Source organism: Cydia pomonella, unplaced genomic scaffold (assembly GCF_033807575.1).
Source record: "Cydia pomonella isolate Wapato2018A unplaced genomic scaffold, ilCydPomo1 PGA_scaffold_59, whole genome shotgun sequence".
NCBI classification, from domain to species: domain Eukaryota; kingdom Metazoa; phylum Arthropoda; class Insecta; order Lepidoptera; family Tortricidae; genus Cydia; species Cydia pomonella.
The window spans coordinates 26193-45858 of record NW_026907892.1 but is presented as its reverse complement, the minus strand read 5'-3'; the positions used below and the strand labels follow the sequence as shown (position 1 = coordinate 45858).

General features: G+C 40.5%; 2 protein-coding genes across 2 annotated transcripts in view; one reads left to right on the top strand and one right to left on the bottom strand.

Moving 5' to 3' along the window:
• LOC133534129 (uncharacterized) overlaps positions 1-19666 on the bottom strand; it is an 84489-nt gene that overhangs the window by 50527 nt on the left and 14296 nt on the right. The gene's annotated exons all lie outside the window — the stretch shown is intronic.
• Positions 16063-18215, top strand: LOC133534123 (uncharacterized). Its single transcript, XM_061873210.1, has one exon. The coding sequence runs from the start codon at positions 16402-16404 to the stop codon at positions 18025-18027; it is 1626 nt and encodes a 541-aa protein (XP_061729194.1). The 5' UTR covers positions 16063-16401; the 3' UTR covers positions 18028-18215.

The window sequence follows — 19666 nt, the reverse complement described above, 5'->3', positions numbered from 1 at the left end:
AGCACGCCGCTAATCAAGGTCAATCTTCAGGCTTGCTGCGCCCGCCGGCCGATTCCGGCACCGATGGTCCAATTCAACAGTTAGCCTGTGTACTTAAGGATATTATGTCCACTTCTGTTTGCAACCAAAACAACAATTCTAATTTGCTAAGCCGCATCAGCACACCTAAAGAGTTACCAATATTTACTGGAGACCCTATGGAGTGGCTTCAATTTAAATCTGCATTCGACGAGTCTACCCGAGTCTGCAAATTTAGCGATAGTGAGAACCTATGGCGCCTAAGGAAATGTCTTCGTGGACCCGCCAAGGACGCAGTGAATGCCCTACTTATCAGTACCACATCTCCAGAAATACTAATGTCAACCTTAGAGTTACAATTCGGGAACCCTGACGTCATTTTATCCCGGATTGTCTACGAAATCAAACGATTAGGCACAATGACCCCTGATTATCACAAAGAAATCATTGTGTTTTCGAATAAAATAAGAAATTACGTCGCTGCCGTACGTGCCCTAAAACGTGATGAATACCTACAAGGAATGAGTCTAGTCACTATTGTGTTGTCAAAGCTGCCTACCATATTGTTATCAAAATGGGCAGATTATAGTTATCAACGCATCATTGAAGGAACTACATCTAGATTCGACTTATTGGCTAATTTTCTTCACGAAGAAGCGCTCAAAGTGTCTACCTGCAGTGCTACATTATTAAACACACGTCCGGACAATTTTAAACGTAATAAATATCACGATAAGAGTGACTTTAATGCGCAGACTGTATTAGTGCAAAGTGGACAAAATGAACTAAATATGTGCCGTTACTGTAAAACAGCTAAACATGATTTGCCGCAGTGTAAAAAGTTTAAAAAAATCTTTACGCAAAGATCGTTGGCAATACGTTAAACGCCGCGGTTTATGCTACAAGTGTTTGTTATCACATCACGATCGAAATACTTGTCCCGCAGCGGCCTGCGATGTAAACAACTGTGGATTAGCGCATCACCGGTTATTGCATTTTGTGCCTAATGAGAAACAAAATGAGGACAATAATAGTACAGTGCAAGTGACCGAGATTGAAGCGGAGCCTAATACGGAAGTAGTGACGCACATGAACTCATCTTCTACTCGAAAGGGTTTATTAAAAGTAGTGCCCATAAATATCCATGGACCCTGTGGTGTGATTAGCACCAGTTGTTTGCTTGACGACGGCAGCTCGGTTACTATGATAAGCGCAGACCTCGCCAAACGGGTGGGGGCGCGCGGCCGTCGCGAGTGCATGCGTGTGCGTGGCGCGTGGAAGAACTCTGAGCTAGTGTGCGAATCTTATCTCGTGGATATAACTATATCTAACAAGAATGGACAAAAGTTTACGCTTACCGCGCAAAGTGTTAACGACCTTGACCTACCGAACTATAACACGAACTTAGTGAATTGTGACAAATTTACTCATTTACAAGGACTCAAAAATAATTTCTGTGATGAAAACTTAAAACCAGAAATACTGATAGGCCAAGACTTCTACCACTTGCAGTTACCTTTGGAAATCGTCGTTGGTAGTCCTGACGAGCCCTGTGCCACTCGCACACCTCTTGGTTGGTGCATACATGGAAGAGTTCCCGCCCGTATGTCGTCAGCTGTGCCCGCGCTGCACTCAACTCTGTTTATCTGCAACAATGACGTCACCGATGACGCGACTGAGCACAAACGACTGCTGCAAGATCTACATGAAGAAGTACGTCGTTCTTTCACGTATGACTCATTGGGCGTAACTAGTAAACCCCGTGAGAACTATAACGACGTATGCGCCATAGAAAAACTTGACAAAACGTCTAAACTTGTTGATGGGCGGTGGTACGTTGGACTCCCCTGGAAGAATGAGCATTGTGAATTGCCTGACTCTTTTCCTCATGCAATGTCGCGCCTTAAGGGAGTGGAGCGCAAGATGCAGAGATGTGATGGCTATAGAGAGAGATACAATGAGCGCGTCCAGCACCTCTTTGACAATGACTACGCACAAGAGTTAAAAGATACCACAGTAACTAGCAAAACATGGTACCTACCACATTTTGGAGTGGATAATAAAAATAAGAAGCGCCTCCGGCTTGTTTTTGACTGCGCCGCTGAAACAAATGGATTGTCGCTAAACCATTACCTACTTAAGGGCCCCGACCTACTGAGGTCACTGTTTGGAATAATGTTGCGGTTCCGAGAGCAAAGGATTGGTGTAACTGCCGACATTAAAGATATGTTTTTAAGAGTCAAAATCAGAGAAGAGGACCAAAATGCACTACGGTTTTTTATACCGAAGCGACCCCAAGGGACCAGTGAAAACCTACGTCATGACTTCGCTAATATTCGGAGCTAACTGTAGCCCCTTCGTAGCCCAATATATAAAAAACAAGAATGCTCAGCGTTTCGAGCCAACGATGTTACCTGCCTGCGAAGCTATATACAACCAACACTACGTTGACGATTATATAGACAGCCTACCAGATGAAAAAAACCGCTATTGAGTTGATAAGAGATATAAAATCAATTCATCAGCAAGGTGGCTTCGAATTACGTAACTGGACTTCTAATAGTAAACAGGTTCTCGAGTCCATGCCAAAATCAACTCTCGGCGAAGCAGCTGTAAAGTTTAAAACCGGAGAACAATATCAAAGCGAACGAACTCTCGGCTTAATCTGGTTTCCGCATGAAGATGTACTGGGTTTTGACGTTTCATTTAAGAAGATTCCTGAAAATATTATCAACGGAACACAAAGACCGACGAAACGGGACATTTTGCGAGTTGTTATGTCCATATTTGACGTCTATGGATTTCTATCTCCGTTTACTGTTAATGGCAAAATGATTCTACAATTATGTTGGCAAGAAAACATAGATTGGGATATGGAAATACCTAACAAGATATATGAAAAATGGTGCAATTGGATAAGTTGTTTACAGTCATTACGTAACATACGGCTGCCGAGATTTTACTATAACGCAGCGCATATGGGAGTCACGGGAGTGAACGAGACAGACTCGATCGCGGCGGCGGCCGGTACCTCTAGTGAGCGAGACAAGGATGGCGCGCCCGCGCCGGTGCAGCCGCTGAACTTAGAACCATCGCCCGCTGCATGCTATACGAATCTACAATTACATTTGTTTTGCGATTCGTCTGTTAAGGCTATGTGTACCGTTGCGTACTGGCGCTGGGAAAGCAACGCACATGTGTACATCGCATTTGTGGCAAGCAAATGCCGAATTTCATCGAATAAAATGACGTCCATTCCTCGACTTGAACTAAATTCTGCTGTCCTTGCTGCTAGACTGGCTGACACTATAATAAAAGAGCATAAAATAAAACCTAATCGCAAAATATTCTGGAGTGACTCATCTACGACTTTACACTGGATCAGAAACAAATGTCGCACTTATAAGCCATATATAGCTAATCGCTTAGGCGAAATAGATGAACTTACCTGCAGTGATGAGTGGAAGTACGTCCCTACGCACCTTAACGTAGCGGACATAGGAACAAGGGAAGCGTACGATGTGTCGATTCTACAAAATCAGTGGCTACACGGACCGGTTTTCTTATACGATAATGAGCGCACTTGGCCGAAGGATTGTTTACAACCTGCAATAAATGACAATGAATTAGAGTGTGTTAACATTATACAAATGGTAAATAATGAGTATATTGACTTACCTGTACCTGAGCCTACGCGATTTTCATCGTGGTTGCGCCTACTCCGAAGTACTCACGCTGTTTTGGAGTTTATAAAAAAATGTCGAAAACTTACCGATAATAATAATTACAAGACAATGGAGGAAGCCGAGCGCCTGCTGATAAGACAATCACAGGCGCAATCGTTTAGTGAAGAAATTAAAATTCTGAAACAAGGAAAATACATGGAAAAAAGTAGTAAACTACTTACCTTATCACCTTACCTTGATGAGCACGGAGTCTTGCGCGTCGGGGGCCGAATTGATGCTGCTGCCGATGTGTCACCTGAAACAAAAAGGCCTATAATCCTAGATGGAAAAGATTACATAACTAGATTGATTGTGAAGTCTTACCATGTCAGCGCGGCTCATCAGAATCAAGAGACTGTGGTGAACAACCTTAAACAAAAATATTGGATTATTAAACTTCGCCCTACAGTAAAAAATATTGCGTCTAAATGTATGGTCTGCAGAATAAAGAAAAGCAGACCAGAAATTCCAAGGATGGGTAACTTACCTGAAGCACGGATGGCTCATCACCAGCGACCATTCACCTTCTGCGGAATAGACCTGTTCGGTCCGCAAGAGGTGGCTATTGGGAGACGGCGGGAGAAGAGGTACGGTGTGATTTTCACATGCTTAACCGTTCGGGCTATTCATTTGGAAACCGTCGCTTCCTTGACTACCGATGCCTTAATTATGGCCCTCCGTCGTATGGCCGCGAGGAGGGGATGGCCTCAACACATATTTTCAGACAATGGAACGAATCTTCGTGGAGCCGACGTAGAACTAAAAAGGGCACTTCAGGAACTGAAAAATAATGAAGAGGTTCGCAACGCTGCCATAAATAATGGGACCAAATGGACGTTTATTCCCGCCGCCAGCCCACACTGGGGTGGGGCATGGGAGCGACTTATAAAAAGCGTAAAGAGCTCACTGAAAATCGTCCTGAAAGAACGCGCGCCCAGGGAAGAGACATATAACACTTTACTAGCCGAGGTGGAGAATATTGTTAACAGCCGACCTCTAACGCACGTCTCTGTATGCTAGTATTTTGTGGATGTACCGCCCTCTTTGAGAGACTTTGGCTTTCTATGAACATTTGCATTCATTGAAGAATTTTTATATCTTAGACGGCAGGCGAGTAAACTACACCCACTGAATCCTACAGAGCATTATATTTTCTATCATATTATATTTCAAAGATTGCGTCAAGCGTGATATGGTTACTTTTAATATCACATGTAACCAATGGCAAAAACTGGCCGAAGACCGACCCGTATGGCGTCGTGCTATTCACGATGGTCAAGCCACACACGACGATGCTTGGTTTACCTCTTTAAGAGAGAAACGTATGAGGCGCCACGAGCAGGCCTCCAACCCTCGCCCACCTGGGCAAGCATACACCTGCCGCGTGTGTGGACGTGGGATCCTCTCTCGCATAGGGCTATACAGCCACGAACGCAAGTGTCGTTACCAGGATGCTGTTTAAAACATCTCACGCAGATGAAAAGGCCTATTATATATATATTAATGGTGCACGGGCATAAAAAAGAAACTTAGGCTTTCTATGAACTTTTCCATTCATTGAAGTTTTTCGGCATCTTAGACGGCAGGCGAGTAAACCACACCCACTGTATCCTACAGAGCATTATATTTTCTATCAAATAACTATATTTCTAGAGTGATACTCGGCGGCATATTAATGGTGAACGGGCATCAAAAAAGACTTTGGCTTTCTACGAACATTTGCATTCATTTAAGTTTTTCGGCATCTTAGACGGCAGGCGAGTAAACCGCACCCACTGCATCGTACAGAACATTATATTTTCTATCAAATAACTTTATGTCTAGAGTGATACTCGGCGGCATATTAATGGTGCACGGGCATAAAAAAGAAACTTAGGCTTTCTATGAACATTTCCATTCATTGAAGTTTTTCGGCATCTTAGACGGCAGGCAAGTAAACTACACCCACTGAATCCTACAGAGCATTATATTTTCTATCAAATAACTGTATTTCTAGAGTGATACTCGGCGGCATATTAATGGTGCACGGGCATCAAAAGAGACTTTGGCTTTCTACGAACATTTGCATTCATTGAAGAAAATTTGCATCTTAGACGGCAGGCGAGTAAACCGCACCCACTGCATCGTACAGGGCATTAAAATATCGATCAAATAATTTTATTTCTAGAGTGATACTCGGCAGCATATTAATGGTGCACGGGCATAAAAAAGAAACTTAGGCTTTCTATGAACTTTTCTATTCATTGAAGTTTTTCGGCATCTTAGACGGCAGGCGAGTAAACTACACCCACTGTATCCTACAGAGCATTATATTTTCTATCAAATAACTATATTTCTAGAGTGATACTCGGCGGCATATTAATGGTGAACGGGCATCAAAAAAGACTTTGGCTTTCTACGAACATTTGCATTCATTTAAGTTTTTCGGCATCTTAGACGGCAGGCGAGTAAACCGCACCCACTGCATCGTACAGAACATTATATTTTCTATCAAATAACTTTATGTCTAGAGTGATACTCGGCGGCATATTAATGGTGCACGGGCATAAAAAAGAAACTTAGTCTTTCTATGAACATTTCCATTCATTGAAGTTTTTCGGCATCTTAGACGGCAGGCGAGTAAACTACACCCACTGAATCCTACAGAGCATTATATTTTCTATCTATACTATATTTCTAGGTTGATACTCGGCGGCATATTAATGGTACACGGGCATCAAAAGATACTTTGGCTTTCTATGAACATTTGCATTCATTGAAGTTTTTCGGCATCTTAGACGGCAGGCGAGTAAACCGTACCCACTGCATCGTACAGAACATTATATTTTCTATCAAATAACATTATCTCTAGAGTGATACTCGGTGGCATATTAATGGTGCACGGGCATAAAAAAGAAACTTAGGCTTTCTATGAACATTTCCATTCATTGAAGTTTTTCGGCATCTTAGACGGCAGGCGAGTAAACTACACCCATTGAATCCTACAGAGCATTATATTTTCTATCAAATAACTATATTTCTAGAGTGATACTCGGCGGCATATTAATGGTGCACGGGCATCAAAAGAGACTTTGGCTTTCTACGAACATTTGCATTCATTGAAGAAAATTTGCATCTTAGACGGCAGGCGAGTAAACCGCACCCACTGCATCGTACAGGGCATTAAAATATAGATCAAACAATTTTTTTTCTAGAGTGATACTCGGCAGCATATTCATGATGCACGGGCATCTAAAGAGACTTTGTCTTTCTATGAACATTTGCATTCATTGAAGTTTTTCGGCATCTTAGACGGCAGGCGAGTAAACCGTACCCACTGCATCGTACAGAACATTATATTTTCTATCAAATAACTTTATCTCTAGAGTGATACTCGGCGGCATATTAATGGTGCACGGGCATAAAAAAGAAACTTAGGTGTTCTATGAACTTTTGCATTCATTGAAGTTTTTCGGCATCTTAGACGGCAGGCGAGTAAACTACACCCACTGCATCGTACAGAGCATTATATTTTCTATCAAATAACTACATTTCTAGAGTGATACTCGGCGGCATATTAATGGTGCACGGGCATCAAAAGAGACTTTGGCTTTCTACGAACATTTGCATTCATTGAAGAAAATTTGCATCTTAGACGGCAGGCGAGTAAACCGCACCCACTGCATCGTACAAAGCATCAAATTATCGATCAAATAATTTTATTTCTAGAGTGATACTCGGCGGCATATTCATGATGCACGGGCATCAAAGAGACTTTGGCTTTCTATTAACATTTGCATTCATTGAAGAATTTTTATATCTTAGACGGCAGGCGAGTAAACTACACCCACTGAATCCTAAAAAGCATTATATTTTCTATCAAATAACTATATTTCTAGAGTGATACTCGGCGGCATATTAATGGTGCACGGGCATCAAAAGAGACTTTGGCTTTCTACGAACATTTGTATTCATTGAAGAAAATTTGCATCTTAGACGGCAGGCGAGTAAACTACACCCACTGCATCGTACAGAGCATTAAAATATCGATCAAATAATTTTATTTCTAGAGTGATACTCGGCGGTATATTCATGATGCACGGGCATCAAAAGAGACTTTGTCTTTCTATGAACATTTGCATTCATTGAAGTTTTTCGGCATCTTAGACGGCAGGCGAGTAAACCGCACCCACTGCATGGTACAGAACATTATATTTTCTATCAAATAACTTTATCTCTAGAGTGATACTCGGCGGCATATTAATGGTGCACGGGCATAAAAAAGAACCTTAGGCTTTCTATGAACATTTGCATTCATTGAAGTTTTTCGGCATCTTAGACGGCAAGCGAGTAAACTACACCCACTGCATCGTACAGAGCGTTATATCATCAATCAAATAAAAGTACCTCTAGAGTGATACTCGTCGGCATATTAATGGTGCACGGGCATCAAAAGAGACTTTGGCTTTCTATGAACATTTGCATTCATTGAAGTTTTTCGGCATCTTATACGGCAGGCGAGTAAACCGCACGCACTGCATCGTACAGAGCATTATATTTTCTATCAAATAACTTTATCTCTAGAGTGATACTCGGCGGCATATTAATGGTGCACGGTCATAAAAAAGAAATTTTCATTCATTGCAAATTTTCTGCAGTCTAGGCTGCAGAAAATCTGAAATGAATGCAAATGTTCAAAGAAAACCTAAGTTTTTAATTTAATGGCCGTGCACCAGTAATATGCTGCAAGTTTACTCTAGTAATAGTGTTGTAAGATAGATAAAATAATGTTCTGTACGATACAGTAAGTGTGATATAATCGCCTGACTTCTAAGATGCCGAAAAACTTCAATGAATGCAAATGTTCATAAAAAGCCTAAGTTTCTTATTTGTGCACTTGCACCATTAATATGCCGCCGAGTATCACTCTAGATATAGTGTTACATGATAGGTAGTATAATGTTCTGTACGATACAGTGGGTGTGGTTTACTCGCCTGCCGTCTAAGATGCAAACATTCTTCAATGAATGCAAATTTTCATAGAAAGCCAAAGTCCTTTTGATGCCTTTGCCCCATTAATATGCCGCCGAGTATCACTCGATATATAGTGTTATTTGATACAAAGTATAATGTTCTGTACAATATAGTGGGTGTAGTTTACTCGCCTGCCGTCTAAGTTGCAAAAATTCTTCAATGAATGCAAATGTTCATTGAAAGCCAAAGTCTCTTTGATGCCCATGCACCATTAATATGCCCTCGAGTATCACTCTGGATATAGTGTTATTTGATACATAGTATAATGTTCTGTACGATAGAGTGGTTGTAGTTTACTCGCTTGCCGTCTAAGATGCAGAAAAACTTCAATGAATGCAAATGTTAATTGAAAGCTAAAGTTTCTTTTTTGATGCCCGTGCACCATTAACATGCCGCCGAGTATCACTCTAGATATAGTGTTATTTGATACATAGTATAATGTTCTGTATGATAGAGTGGGTGTAGTTTACTCGCCTGCCGTCTAAGATGCAAAAATTCTTCAATGAATGCAAATGTTCATAGAAAGTCAAAGTCTCTTTGATGCCCGTGCATCATGAATATGCCGCCGAGTATCACTCTAAAAATAAAATTATTTGATCGATAATTTAATGCTCTGTACGATGCAGTGGGTGCGATTTACTCGCCTTCCGTCTAAGATGCAAATTTTCTTCAATGAATGCAAATGTTCATAGAAAGCCAAAGTCTCTTTTGAAGCCCGTGCACCATTAATATGCCGCCGAGTATCACTCTAGAAATATAGTTATTTGATAGAAAATATAATGCTCTGTACGATGCAGTGGGTGTAGTTTACTCGCCTGCCGTCTAAGATGCCGAAAAACTTTAATGAATGCAAAAGTTCATAGAAAGCCTAAGTTTCTTATTTGTTCACTTGCACTATTAATATGTCGCCGAGTATCACTCTAGATATTGTGTTACTTGATAGGTAGTATAATGTTCTGTACGATACAGTGGGTGTGGTTTACTCGCCTGCCGTCTAAGATGCAAAAATTCTTCAATGAATGCAAATGTTCATAGAAAGCCAAAGTCTCTTTGATGCCCGTGCATCATGAATATGCCGCCGAGTATCACTCTAGATATAGTGTTATTTGATACATAGTGTAATGTTCTGTACGATAGAGTGGGTGTAGTTTACTCGCTTGCCGTCTAAAATGCAGAGAAACTTCAATGAATGCATATGTTCATAGAAAGCCAAAGTCTCTTTTGATGCCCGTGCACCATTAATATGCCACCGAGTATCACTCTAGAGGTACTGTTATTTGATTTATGATATATTGCTCTGTACGATGCAGTGGGTGTAGTTTACTCGCCTGCCGTCTAAGATGCCGAAAAACTTCAATGAATGCAAAAGTTCATAGAAAGCTTAAGTTTCTTATTTGTGAACTTGCACCATTAATATGTCACCGAGTATCACTCTAGATATAGTGTTACTTGATAGGTAGTATAATGTTCTGTACGATACAGTGGGTGTGGTTTACTCGCCTACCGTCTAAGATGCAAAATTACTTCAATGAATGCAAATGTTCATAGAAAGCCCAAGTCTTACCAATAACAATTCTTACCAATAACGGCGATATGATCCCGAAACCTCATATCAGATTTGAATTTCACTTAATCCTTAACTTCTGTCACTCTTTTTAATTTTTGTGTCGTTTATTACGTAGTCATAGAGGATGGGGGAGTGAGATAATGTTATTTGATAGATAATATAATGCTCTGTATGATTCAGTGAGTGTAGTTTACTCGTCTGCCGTCTAAGATGCCGAAAAACTTCAATTAATGGAAATGTTCATAGAAAGCCTAAGTTTCTTTTTAATGCCCGTGCACCATTAATATGCCGCCGAGTATCACACTAGAGATAAAGTTATTTGATAGAAAATATAATGCTCTGTACGATGCAGTGGGTGTCGTTTACTCGCCTGCCGTCTAAGATGCCGAAAAACTTGAATGAATAGAAATGTTTATAGAAAGCCTAAGTTTTTTATTTGTGCACTTGCACCATTAATATGCCGCCGAGTATCACTCTAGAATTCTAGAAATAATGTTTTTTGATAAATAGTATAATGCTCTGTACGATGCAGTGGGCGTTGTTTACTCGCCTGCCGTCTAAGATGCCGAAAAACATCAATAAATGCAAATGTTCATAGAAAGCATAAGATTCATATTTGATGCCCGTGCACCATTGATATGTGGCAGAGTATCACTCTAGAGATAGTGTTATTTGATAGATAGTATTATGTTCAGTATGATATAGTGGGTGTGGTTTACTCGCCTGCCGTCTAAGATGCCGAAAAACTTCGATGAACGCAAATGTTCATAGAAAGCCTCAGTTTCTTATTTGATGCCCGTGCACCATTAATAAGCCACCGAGTAATGTTATTTGATTGATGATATAATGCTCTGTACGATGCAGTGGGTGTAGTTTACTCGCCTGCCGTCGAAGATGCCGAAAAACTTCAATAAATGCAAATGTTCATAGAAAGCCAAAGTCTTTTTGATGCCTTTGCCCCATTAATATTCCGCCGAGTATCACTCGAGATATAGTGTTATTTGATACAAAGTATAATGTTCTGTACAATAGAGTGGGTGTAGTTTACTCGCCTGCCGTCTAAGTTGCAAAAATTCTTCAATGAATGCAAATGTTCATTGAAAGCCAAAGTCTCTTTTATTCCCATGCACCATTAATATGCCCTCGAGTATCACTCTGGATATAGTGTTATTTGATACATAGTATAATGTTCTGTACGATAGAGTGGTTGTAGTTTACTCGCTTGCCGTCTAAGATGCAGAAAAACTTCAATGAATGCAAATGTTAATTGAAAGCTAAAGTTTCTTTTTTGATGCCCGTGCACCATTAACATGCCGCCGAGTATCAGTCTAGATATAGTGTTATTTGATACATAATATAATGTTCTGTATGATAGAGTGGGTGTAGTTTACTCGCCTGCCGTCTAAGATGCAAAAATTCTTCAATGAATGCAAATGTTCATAGAAAGTCAAAGTCTCTTTGAAAATGAATATGCCGCCGAGTATCACTCTAAAAATAAAATTATTTGATCGATAATTTAATGCTCTGTACGATGCAGTGGGTGTGGTTTACTCGCCTACCGTCTAAGATGCAAAATTACTTCAATGAATGCAAATGTTCATAGAAAGCCCAAGTCTTACCAATAACAATTCTTACCAATAACGGCGATATGATCCCGAAACCTCATATCAGATTTTAATTTCACTTAATCCTTAACTTCTGTCACTCTTTTTAATTTTTGTGTCGTTTATTACGTAGTCATAGAGGATGGGGGAGTGAGATAATGTTATTTGATAGATAATATAATGCTCTGTACGATTCAGTGAGTGTAGTTTACTCGTCTGCCGTCTAAGATGCCGAAAAACTTCAATTAATGGAAATGTTCATAGAAAGCCTAAGTTTCTTTTTAATGCCCGTGCACCATTAATATGCCGCCGAGTATCATACTAGAGATAAAGTTATTTGATAGAAAATATAATGCTCTGTACGATGCAGTGGGTGTCGTTTACTCGCCTGCCGTCTAAGATGCCGAAAAACTTGAATGAATAGAAATGTTTATAGAAAGCCTAAGTTTTTTATTTGTGCACTTGCACCATTAATATGCCGCCGAGTATCACTCTAGAAATAATGTTTTTTGATAGATAGTATAATGCTCTGTACGATGCAGTGGGCGTTGTTTACTCGCCTGCCGTCTAAGATGCCGAAAAACTTCAATAAATGCAAATGTTCATAGAAAGCATAAGATTCATATTTGATGCCCGTGCACCATTGATATGTGGCCGAGTATCACTCTAGAGATAGTGTTATTTGATAGATAGTATTATGTTCAGTATGATATAGTGGGTGTGGTTTACTCGCCTGCCGTCTAAGATGCCGAAAAACTTCGATGAACGCAAATGTTCATAGAAAGCCTCAGTTTCTTATTTGATGCCCGTGCACCATTAATAAGCCACCGAGTAATGTTATTTGATTGATGATATAATGCTCTGTACGATGCAGTGGGTGTAGTTTACTCGCCTGCCGTCGAAGATGCCGAAAAACTTCAATAAATGCAAATGTTCATAGAAAGTATCAGATTCTTATTTGATGCCCGTGCACCATTATTATGTCGCCGAGTATCACTCTAGAGATAGTGTTATTTAATAGATAGTATTATGTTCTGTACGATACAGTGGGTGTGGTTTACTCGCCTGGCGTCTAAGGTGCAAAAATTCTTCAATGAATGCAAATGTTCATAGAAAGCCTAAGTTTCAAATTTATAGCCCTTGCATCATTCATATGCCGTAGAGTCATACTATATACGAGTCATAGAGCATCTTATAGGGTATTTAAAGCAGCTTTTAGTAGAGCTGTACCCCGTTTAGTTTGGACGTTATAGCAGCAGCCGAATTATTTCTAAAAGGTTTGTGGAGAATAATTAAATATTTTATTTTTATCACCTAACTTCTGGATCGATGATTGGGGTTGCACTATATACGTTTCATTAAGCATCTAATAGACTATCCAAAACAGGTTTTAAGTAGTAGAGTTGTATCTCTTTTAGTGTGGACTATATAGCACTAACCGAAATATTTCTAAAAGGTTTTACGTTTTGTAGAAAAAATGAAATCTGTAATAATCGGCTGCAATTCTGCAGGGCAGTTTAAACAAAATGCCCTTATATAACGAGACACTGCCCTAATGTTCCACCAATTGTGTTATGTATGGTGAGATTTCATACGGACTTCTTAATTTGGTAGGTTAATTTTAGTGTGAAGTTGGCGGCCAAATGTTGGCGGCCGATTGGCGTCAACATTTGGCCGCTAAATGTTGGCGGCCGACCGGCGCCAACATTTGGCCGCCAACTTTTGGCCGCTAACTTCACACCGGTCGAATCAGTCACTTCAGTACACTAAAAGTGCAACTAAAATTAAAACTATGATAGCAGTGCAGGACAAAATAGGTAATAATAGCAATAAAACTCAGCCGCCGGCGACTAAGCCATGCCCGAGATGTAAGGGCGATCATTGCTTATCAAACTGTGCACAATTTCTTGCGTTAAGTAATACGGCTCGATTGCAACTATTACCTAATTATAAGGTTTGCTTTAACTGTTTTAGAGGTGGTCATTATGCCAATCACTGTAAAAAACCTGGTTGCAAGATATGCAAACGAAAACACCATACATTAATTCACGTATCTGAGAGCATACCTAGATCGACATTAAATAGTGATAATTGCACGGGCGTTATCAGTGGTGTCGACCAGAGGACTGCGCCCGCGCTCCCGCTCCCCGCCAGTGCCGAGCCGGCTCAGGTTGCATTGTCAGCAAATGTCTCGCCGAGTACTTCGTCTTCATACTGACATAGGGCACAAGACGTACTGTTATCAACTGCACTTATAAAAATATACGATTCGAATAAACAGGAGCACATCGCTCGCTGTGTTTTAGATAATGGCAGTATGTCTTGTCTTATGTCTCAAAAAATGTATAATAGGCTAAACCTGGCAACCGATTTTGTAAATAAAAGTCTTATAGGTGTAAACAAAAAGTCGTCGCCTATAACTGAAATGTGTCGAGTCGAAATTAAATCGCTCAATGAGAGGTTCGCAAGTAATTTGCACTGTTATATTTTGCCTTCAATTACGGACGTTATTCCCTCTCATCGAATCGACGTGTCAAAATTAAATATTCCATCTAACATATGCCTAGCGGACCCGTATTTTTACAAGCCGTCTGATGTAGATATGATAATTGGGGCCGAACTATTCTGGGATTTGTTAGGATGTCAAAAAATTAAACTGGGTCACGGTTTGCCGATCCTTTGGGAAACTCAACTTGGATGGTTGGTTTCCGGTCCTATTTATAGACGCAACGAATCGACAATGCCGTCATCATCATCATCAATTAAATGTAATTTCGTGACAGTTAATTCAGGCAACGCTCTCTCAACCGTTGATGACGACCTTCAAAACCAAATAGCGCGTTTTTGGCAACTGGAGGAAGTTAGCCATCAGTCGTCTCAATATTCTCACGAAGAGAAATTATGTGAGGAGCATTTTCAAGCTAACACTGTCCGTTTGAAGGACGGAAGTTTTTGTGTTAGGTTGCCTTTAAAGCAGAGTCCTAAATTGTTAGGCGAATCATTTCAAAGAGCCAAACATTGCTTCTTATCGTTGGAGCGTAGGTGGAAAAATAGACCATCATTCAGGAAGCTATACACCGAGTTTATGTCGGAGTATCACGCTTTAGGTCACATGTCCGAGTACGTACCTACCGATTCGGGTACAGGTACCTACTTTATACCCCACCACGGAATTTTACGGGACAGTACCACTACCAAATTAAGGGCTGTCTTTAATGCTAGTAGTCCCACTACTTCCGGTGTTTCACTAAACGATTTGCAAATGATTGGACCAACTGTCCAAGATGATCTGCTGTCAATACTCATACGTTTTCGGCAGCATAAATACGTAATATCGGCTGACATTGAAAAAATGTACAGGACCGTATTTCTTCATCCTGATGATCGCAAGCTACAGCTGATCCTATGGCGTGAAAATGAGTCTGACGCCTTAAAGACTTATCAGCTAAATACCGTAAGTTATGGGACGGCTAGTGCAGCATTTTTAGCATGTCGATGTCTTAAACAAATAGGTTTAGATTGCCAAGATAAACCGTTATCTGAAATAATAATTCACGATTTTTATGTCGATTATTTACTGACCGGGGGAGATGATTTTGACGAGGTTATTAGATTGCGGCAAGGAGTCACTGATGCTTTGGCTGCCGCGCGCATGCATTTAAGAAAGTGGAAGTCTAATGATCCACGCTTAATTGACTCGTTCTCTCCTGAATCAAAAAACTTAAACATGGGAACGTCCGAGTCAGGCAAGATATTAGGTCTGGGTTGGCATCCAGACGCGGACCAGTTATATTTCCCAATCGGCATTTCGGTTCCTAAGGGAACCACTAAAAGGGATATATTGTCAACCATTGCTCAGATTTTTGATGCCTTAGGGCTTTTAAGTCCTTGTGTTTTTAAAATGAAAATACTCATGCAGAGGCTGTGGTTGCACAAACTTTCTTGGAACCAGGAGCTTCCTCCTGAAACTTTAAAACAATGGGCCGATATAGTTTCAAGCCTGCCTCTTCTTAATACTATCCGCATTCCGCGACGAGTTTTGTGCGACTCCTACAAGAGTTTGGAACTACACATTTTCACAGATTCCTCAGAGTGAGCCTACGCTGCTTGGGTTTACGCCCGTAGCATTAACGATGCAGGAGAGGTTTTCGTGCGATTACTTATAGCCAAAAGTCGAGTTGCTCCCTTGAAGCCTTTAACCATTCCGAAACTTGAATTTTGTGGCGCGCTGGTCGGTGCTCGGTTGTATCAAAAGGTTATTAACTCACTTCGAGCCCAAGTTAGCAGCGCAACGTTCTGGAGCGATTCGACCATAGTTCTCGCGTGGCTCAAAACATTACCAAGCAAGTTGCAGCCATTTGTTCGCAACCGTACAGCCGAGATTCTCGAAATATCAGGCAATAGTTCCTGGCGACACGTTCCGACTAACGAGAATCCTGCTGATCACGTATCTCGCGGTGTTAGTTTCGAGGAAATGAATTCCCTTGACTTATGGAGGTCCGGTCCTAGCTTCCTAAAGCGTGATGCTTCGACGTGGCCACAGAATCCGTGTACAGAAGTTTCTAATTTACCTGAGGTTCGAACAGAAATAACCTTGTCTGCTTGCATTCAAGACGAGACTTTCATTGACTTTGAACGATTTTCAAACTTCTTACGGTTAAAACGCGCCGTAGCGTACGTTTTGCGCTTCATATCGGCTTGTAAAGGGATGACAGTAACTACTCAATATTTAAACGATGTAGAATTAAAAAACGCATTAAACCTCCTGATAAAAATATCACAAGCCGAATCATTACCTGAGTATAAACTACTATTAAAATCTCAAACTTTACCTAAGGGTAGTCCACTGTTAAAGTTAAACCCCTTTTTAGACGAAAATTCAATCATGCGCGTTGGTGGTCGCCTTGCAAACTCGGAATTTCCATATGAGCAAAAGCATCCCATCATCTTACAGTCCACTCACAAATTTACAAAGTTGCTTTTCTATTTCGAGCATAAGCATTTATTACATGCACCACCACAGCTTTTATTAGCCACTATTAAAGAGCGATACTGGCCGATAGGAGGACGCAATTTGGCTAAGTTGTGTTACAAACAGTGCGTCCTATGTATCCGAATGAAGGGACGCGTACTTAGCCTTTTGATGGGTAATTTACCTAAAACTCGGTTGTCCCCCGAAGGCCACGTATTCGTCAATGTAGGCGTAGACTATGCAGGTCCTATCAACTCGGCTAGTCGTCAGGGAAGAGGTTGTAGGATAGTAAAGGTATACATCGCCATATTCATATGCTTTACAACGAAGGCCATACATTTAGAGTTGGTTGGTGACCTAACAAGCAATAATTACTTGATGGCTTTGAATAGATTTATGTCGCGCAGAGGTAAGCCCGCTAATATCTACTCAGATAATGGGACCTCGTTTGTTGGCGTATACAACGAATTGTCAAGGTTCCTCAAATCCAATTGCAATTCTATTGCCGAAAGTGCGTCCAATGTAGAAACGAACTTTCATTTTTTGCCAGCTTACGCGCCACACTTTGGTGGTCTCTGGGGAGCGGGTGTAAAGTCAACAAAACATCACTTAAACAGAGTGCTGGGCAATTCTAATCTTACATACGAGCAACTTAATACTACTCTGGTTAGGATTGAGGCAATTTTAAATTCTCGGCCACTCACCGCTCTGTCTACGGAACCCGACGACCTGATGCCGCTAACTCCTGGACACTTTCTCATCGGCCGTCCACTGACCGCGCTGCCAGCTCCTGACTACCGAAACCACTCCTATAACTATTTAACGCGCTTCCAACGGATAGAACAACTGCGCCAGCACTTTTGGACTCGTTGGAGCAAGGAATATATCTCGGATCTGCAGCAAAGGGTCAAATGGCAAACGGCCGGAGACTCTTTATCCCAGAATACTCTGGTTCTTCTAAAAGAAGATAATCTTCCCCCTTTGAAGTGGAGGCTGGGCCGCATCGTTGCAGTTTTCCCTGGACGAGATGGAATTAATCGCGTCGCCGATGTGCGCACTGCTAATGGAGTCGTCAGAAGGGCATTCTCCAAGATATGTCCATTGCTGAATGCTGATGTTCCCACATAAAAGGCCAGCTTTCAGCGCGCGGGGGCATGTTGGAGAACGCAGGATCATAACGCCTAACAAAAACCTCTCTGCAAAGCCGCCCGCACTCCTGTGCGCTACAACTTATTATAATAGGATTTTTAGTTTTAAGCACTTACACGTAAGCTTTTGTACCGACTGGTAATAAAATAGCCATGTCCTAAATTAAATTACGCTAGTTTCCATTCTCCTCCTGAAAGACCCAAACAAGTGTCGTCTGCAAACAATACTATATCATGGTGGGTCTTTACAAGGAATGGCAAGTCATTTATGTAGATAAGGAACAGGAAAGGTCCCAATATTGACCCCTGTGGTACAACCATAGAGACCAATGACCCCGGTGATCGCTGTCCATTCACATCGACCCTTTGTATTCTACCATTTAAGTAGGACTTAAGTAAATCCAGTGCCGCTCCTCTAACTCCATAATAGTGTAGTTTCCTGATTAATGTTTCATGACAAACGCAGTCGAAGGTTCATGACAAATCACAGAAGATACCTATAGCATCTCGTGACTCCTCCCAGGCATCGAAGATATGCTTAATTAGCTCAACACCAGCATCGGTTGTCGAGCGACCCCGTGTAAAACCAAACTGCTTATTATGCATTAAATTATTGACGTTAAAATGTCGTACTAATTGAGAAAGAATTACTTTTTCAAAAATCTTCCTGAACGTTAGTAGCACAGATATCGGTCTAAAGTTAGTGGGGTCAGAGTTGCTACCTGATTTAAATAAAGGAGTTATTTTACTATGTTTCATTAAATCAGAAAACTCGCCGCAATCAACAGTGTTTTTTTTTTTTTTTTTTTTTTTTTTTAATTTATTTAGGAAACAAACAGTCACATATTAATATATATAAGCTTAAGTGATAACAAACAGACCTTTAGTTCCATTGAAAATAAAAGTATACATAGTAAATTACAGATCGAAACAGGGAAGGTGTTAGGCATCTTCTTGTCTGTCACGCGTACAGGGACTTCAAAACATCGGTAGGTAATTAATAAATGCATGACATAGTACAGAGTTTAAAGTGGTATACAAAATAATTAAAAATACATGTATCGCTATAGTTGTTATGCGTGCAAATAATATATAGTTACTAGGTACTTAAAAGAAAACGTACAATATTTATAAAGAAAAGATTGAACTTCGCAGAATGCTACTGTATTTACAAAATGATAATGAAAAAATATCTAAATTTGAAAATTTATCATTGTAATCACGACAGGCTCGTCTAAAAAAAGTATGCTTGGCAAAATTAGAGCCACAAAAGCTAATATGGAATGTTTGGGGGTGGCGAGTGGGAATACGACGAGGCAATTTAAAAATAATTTTTTCAAGAAGATCAGGAGAGTCAATATAGTTATTTAAAAGCTTATATAAAAACATTTGGTCTATATATACGCGGCGTCCGACTAATGGCGTGAGACCGTGCCGTATGCTGGTACTTTCAGACAGATTCAAACCATGGCGGAAGTTAAGTGACTTTAATAATTTATTTTGAATTCTTTCAATTCGCGTTTTATGAACTGTATATTGGGGAGTCCAAACGATGCAACCGAATTCTAAAACACTACGGACGTAAGAGGAATATAATATCTTTAGAGTATTAGGGTCTT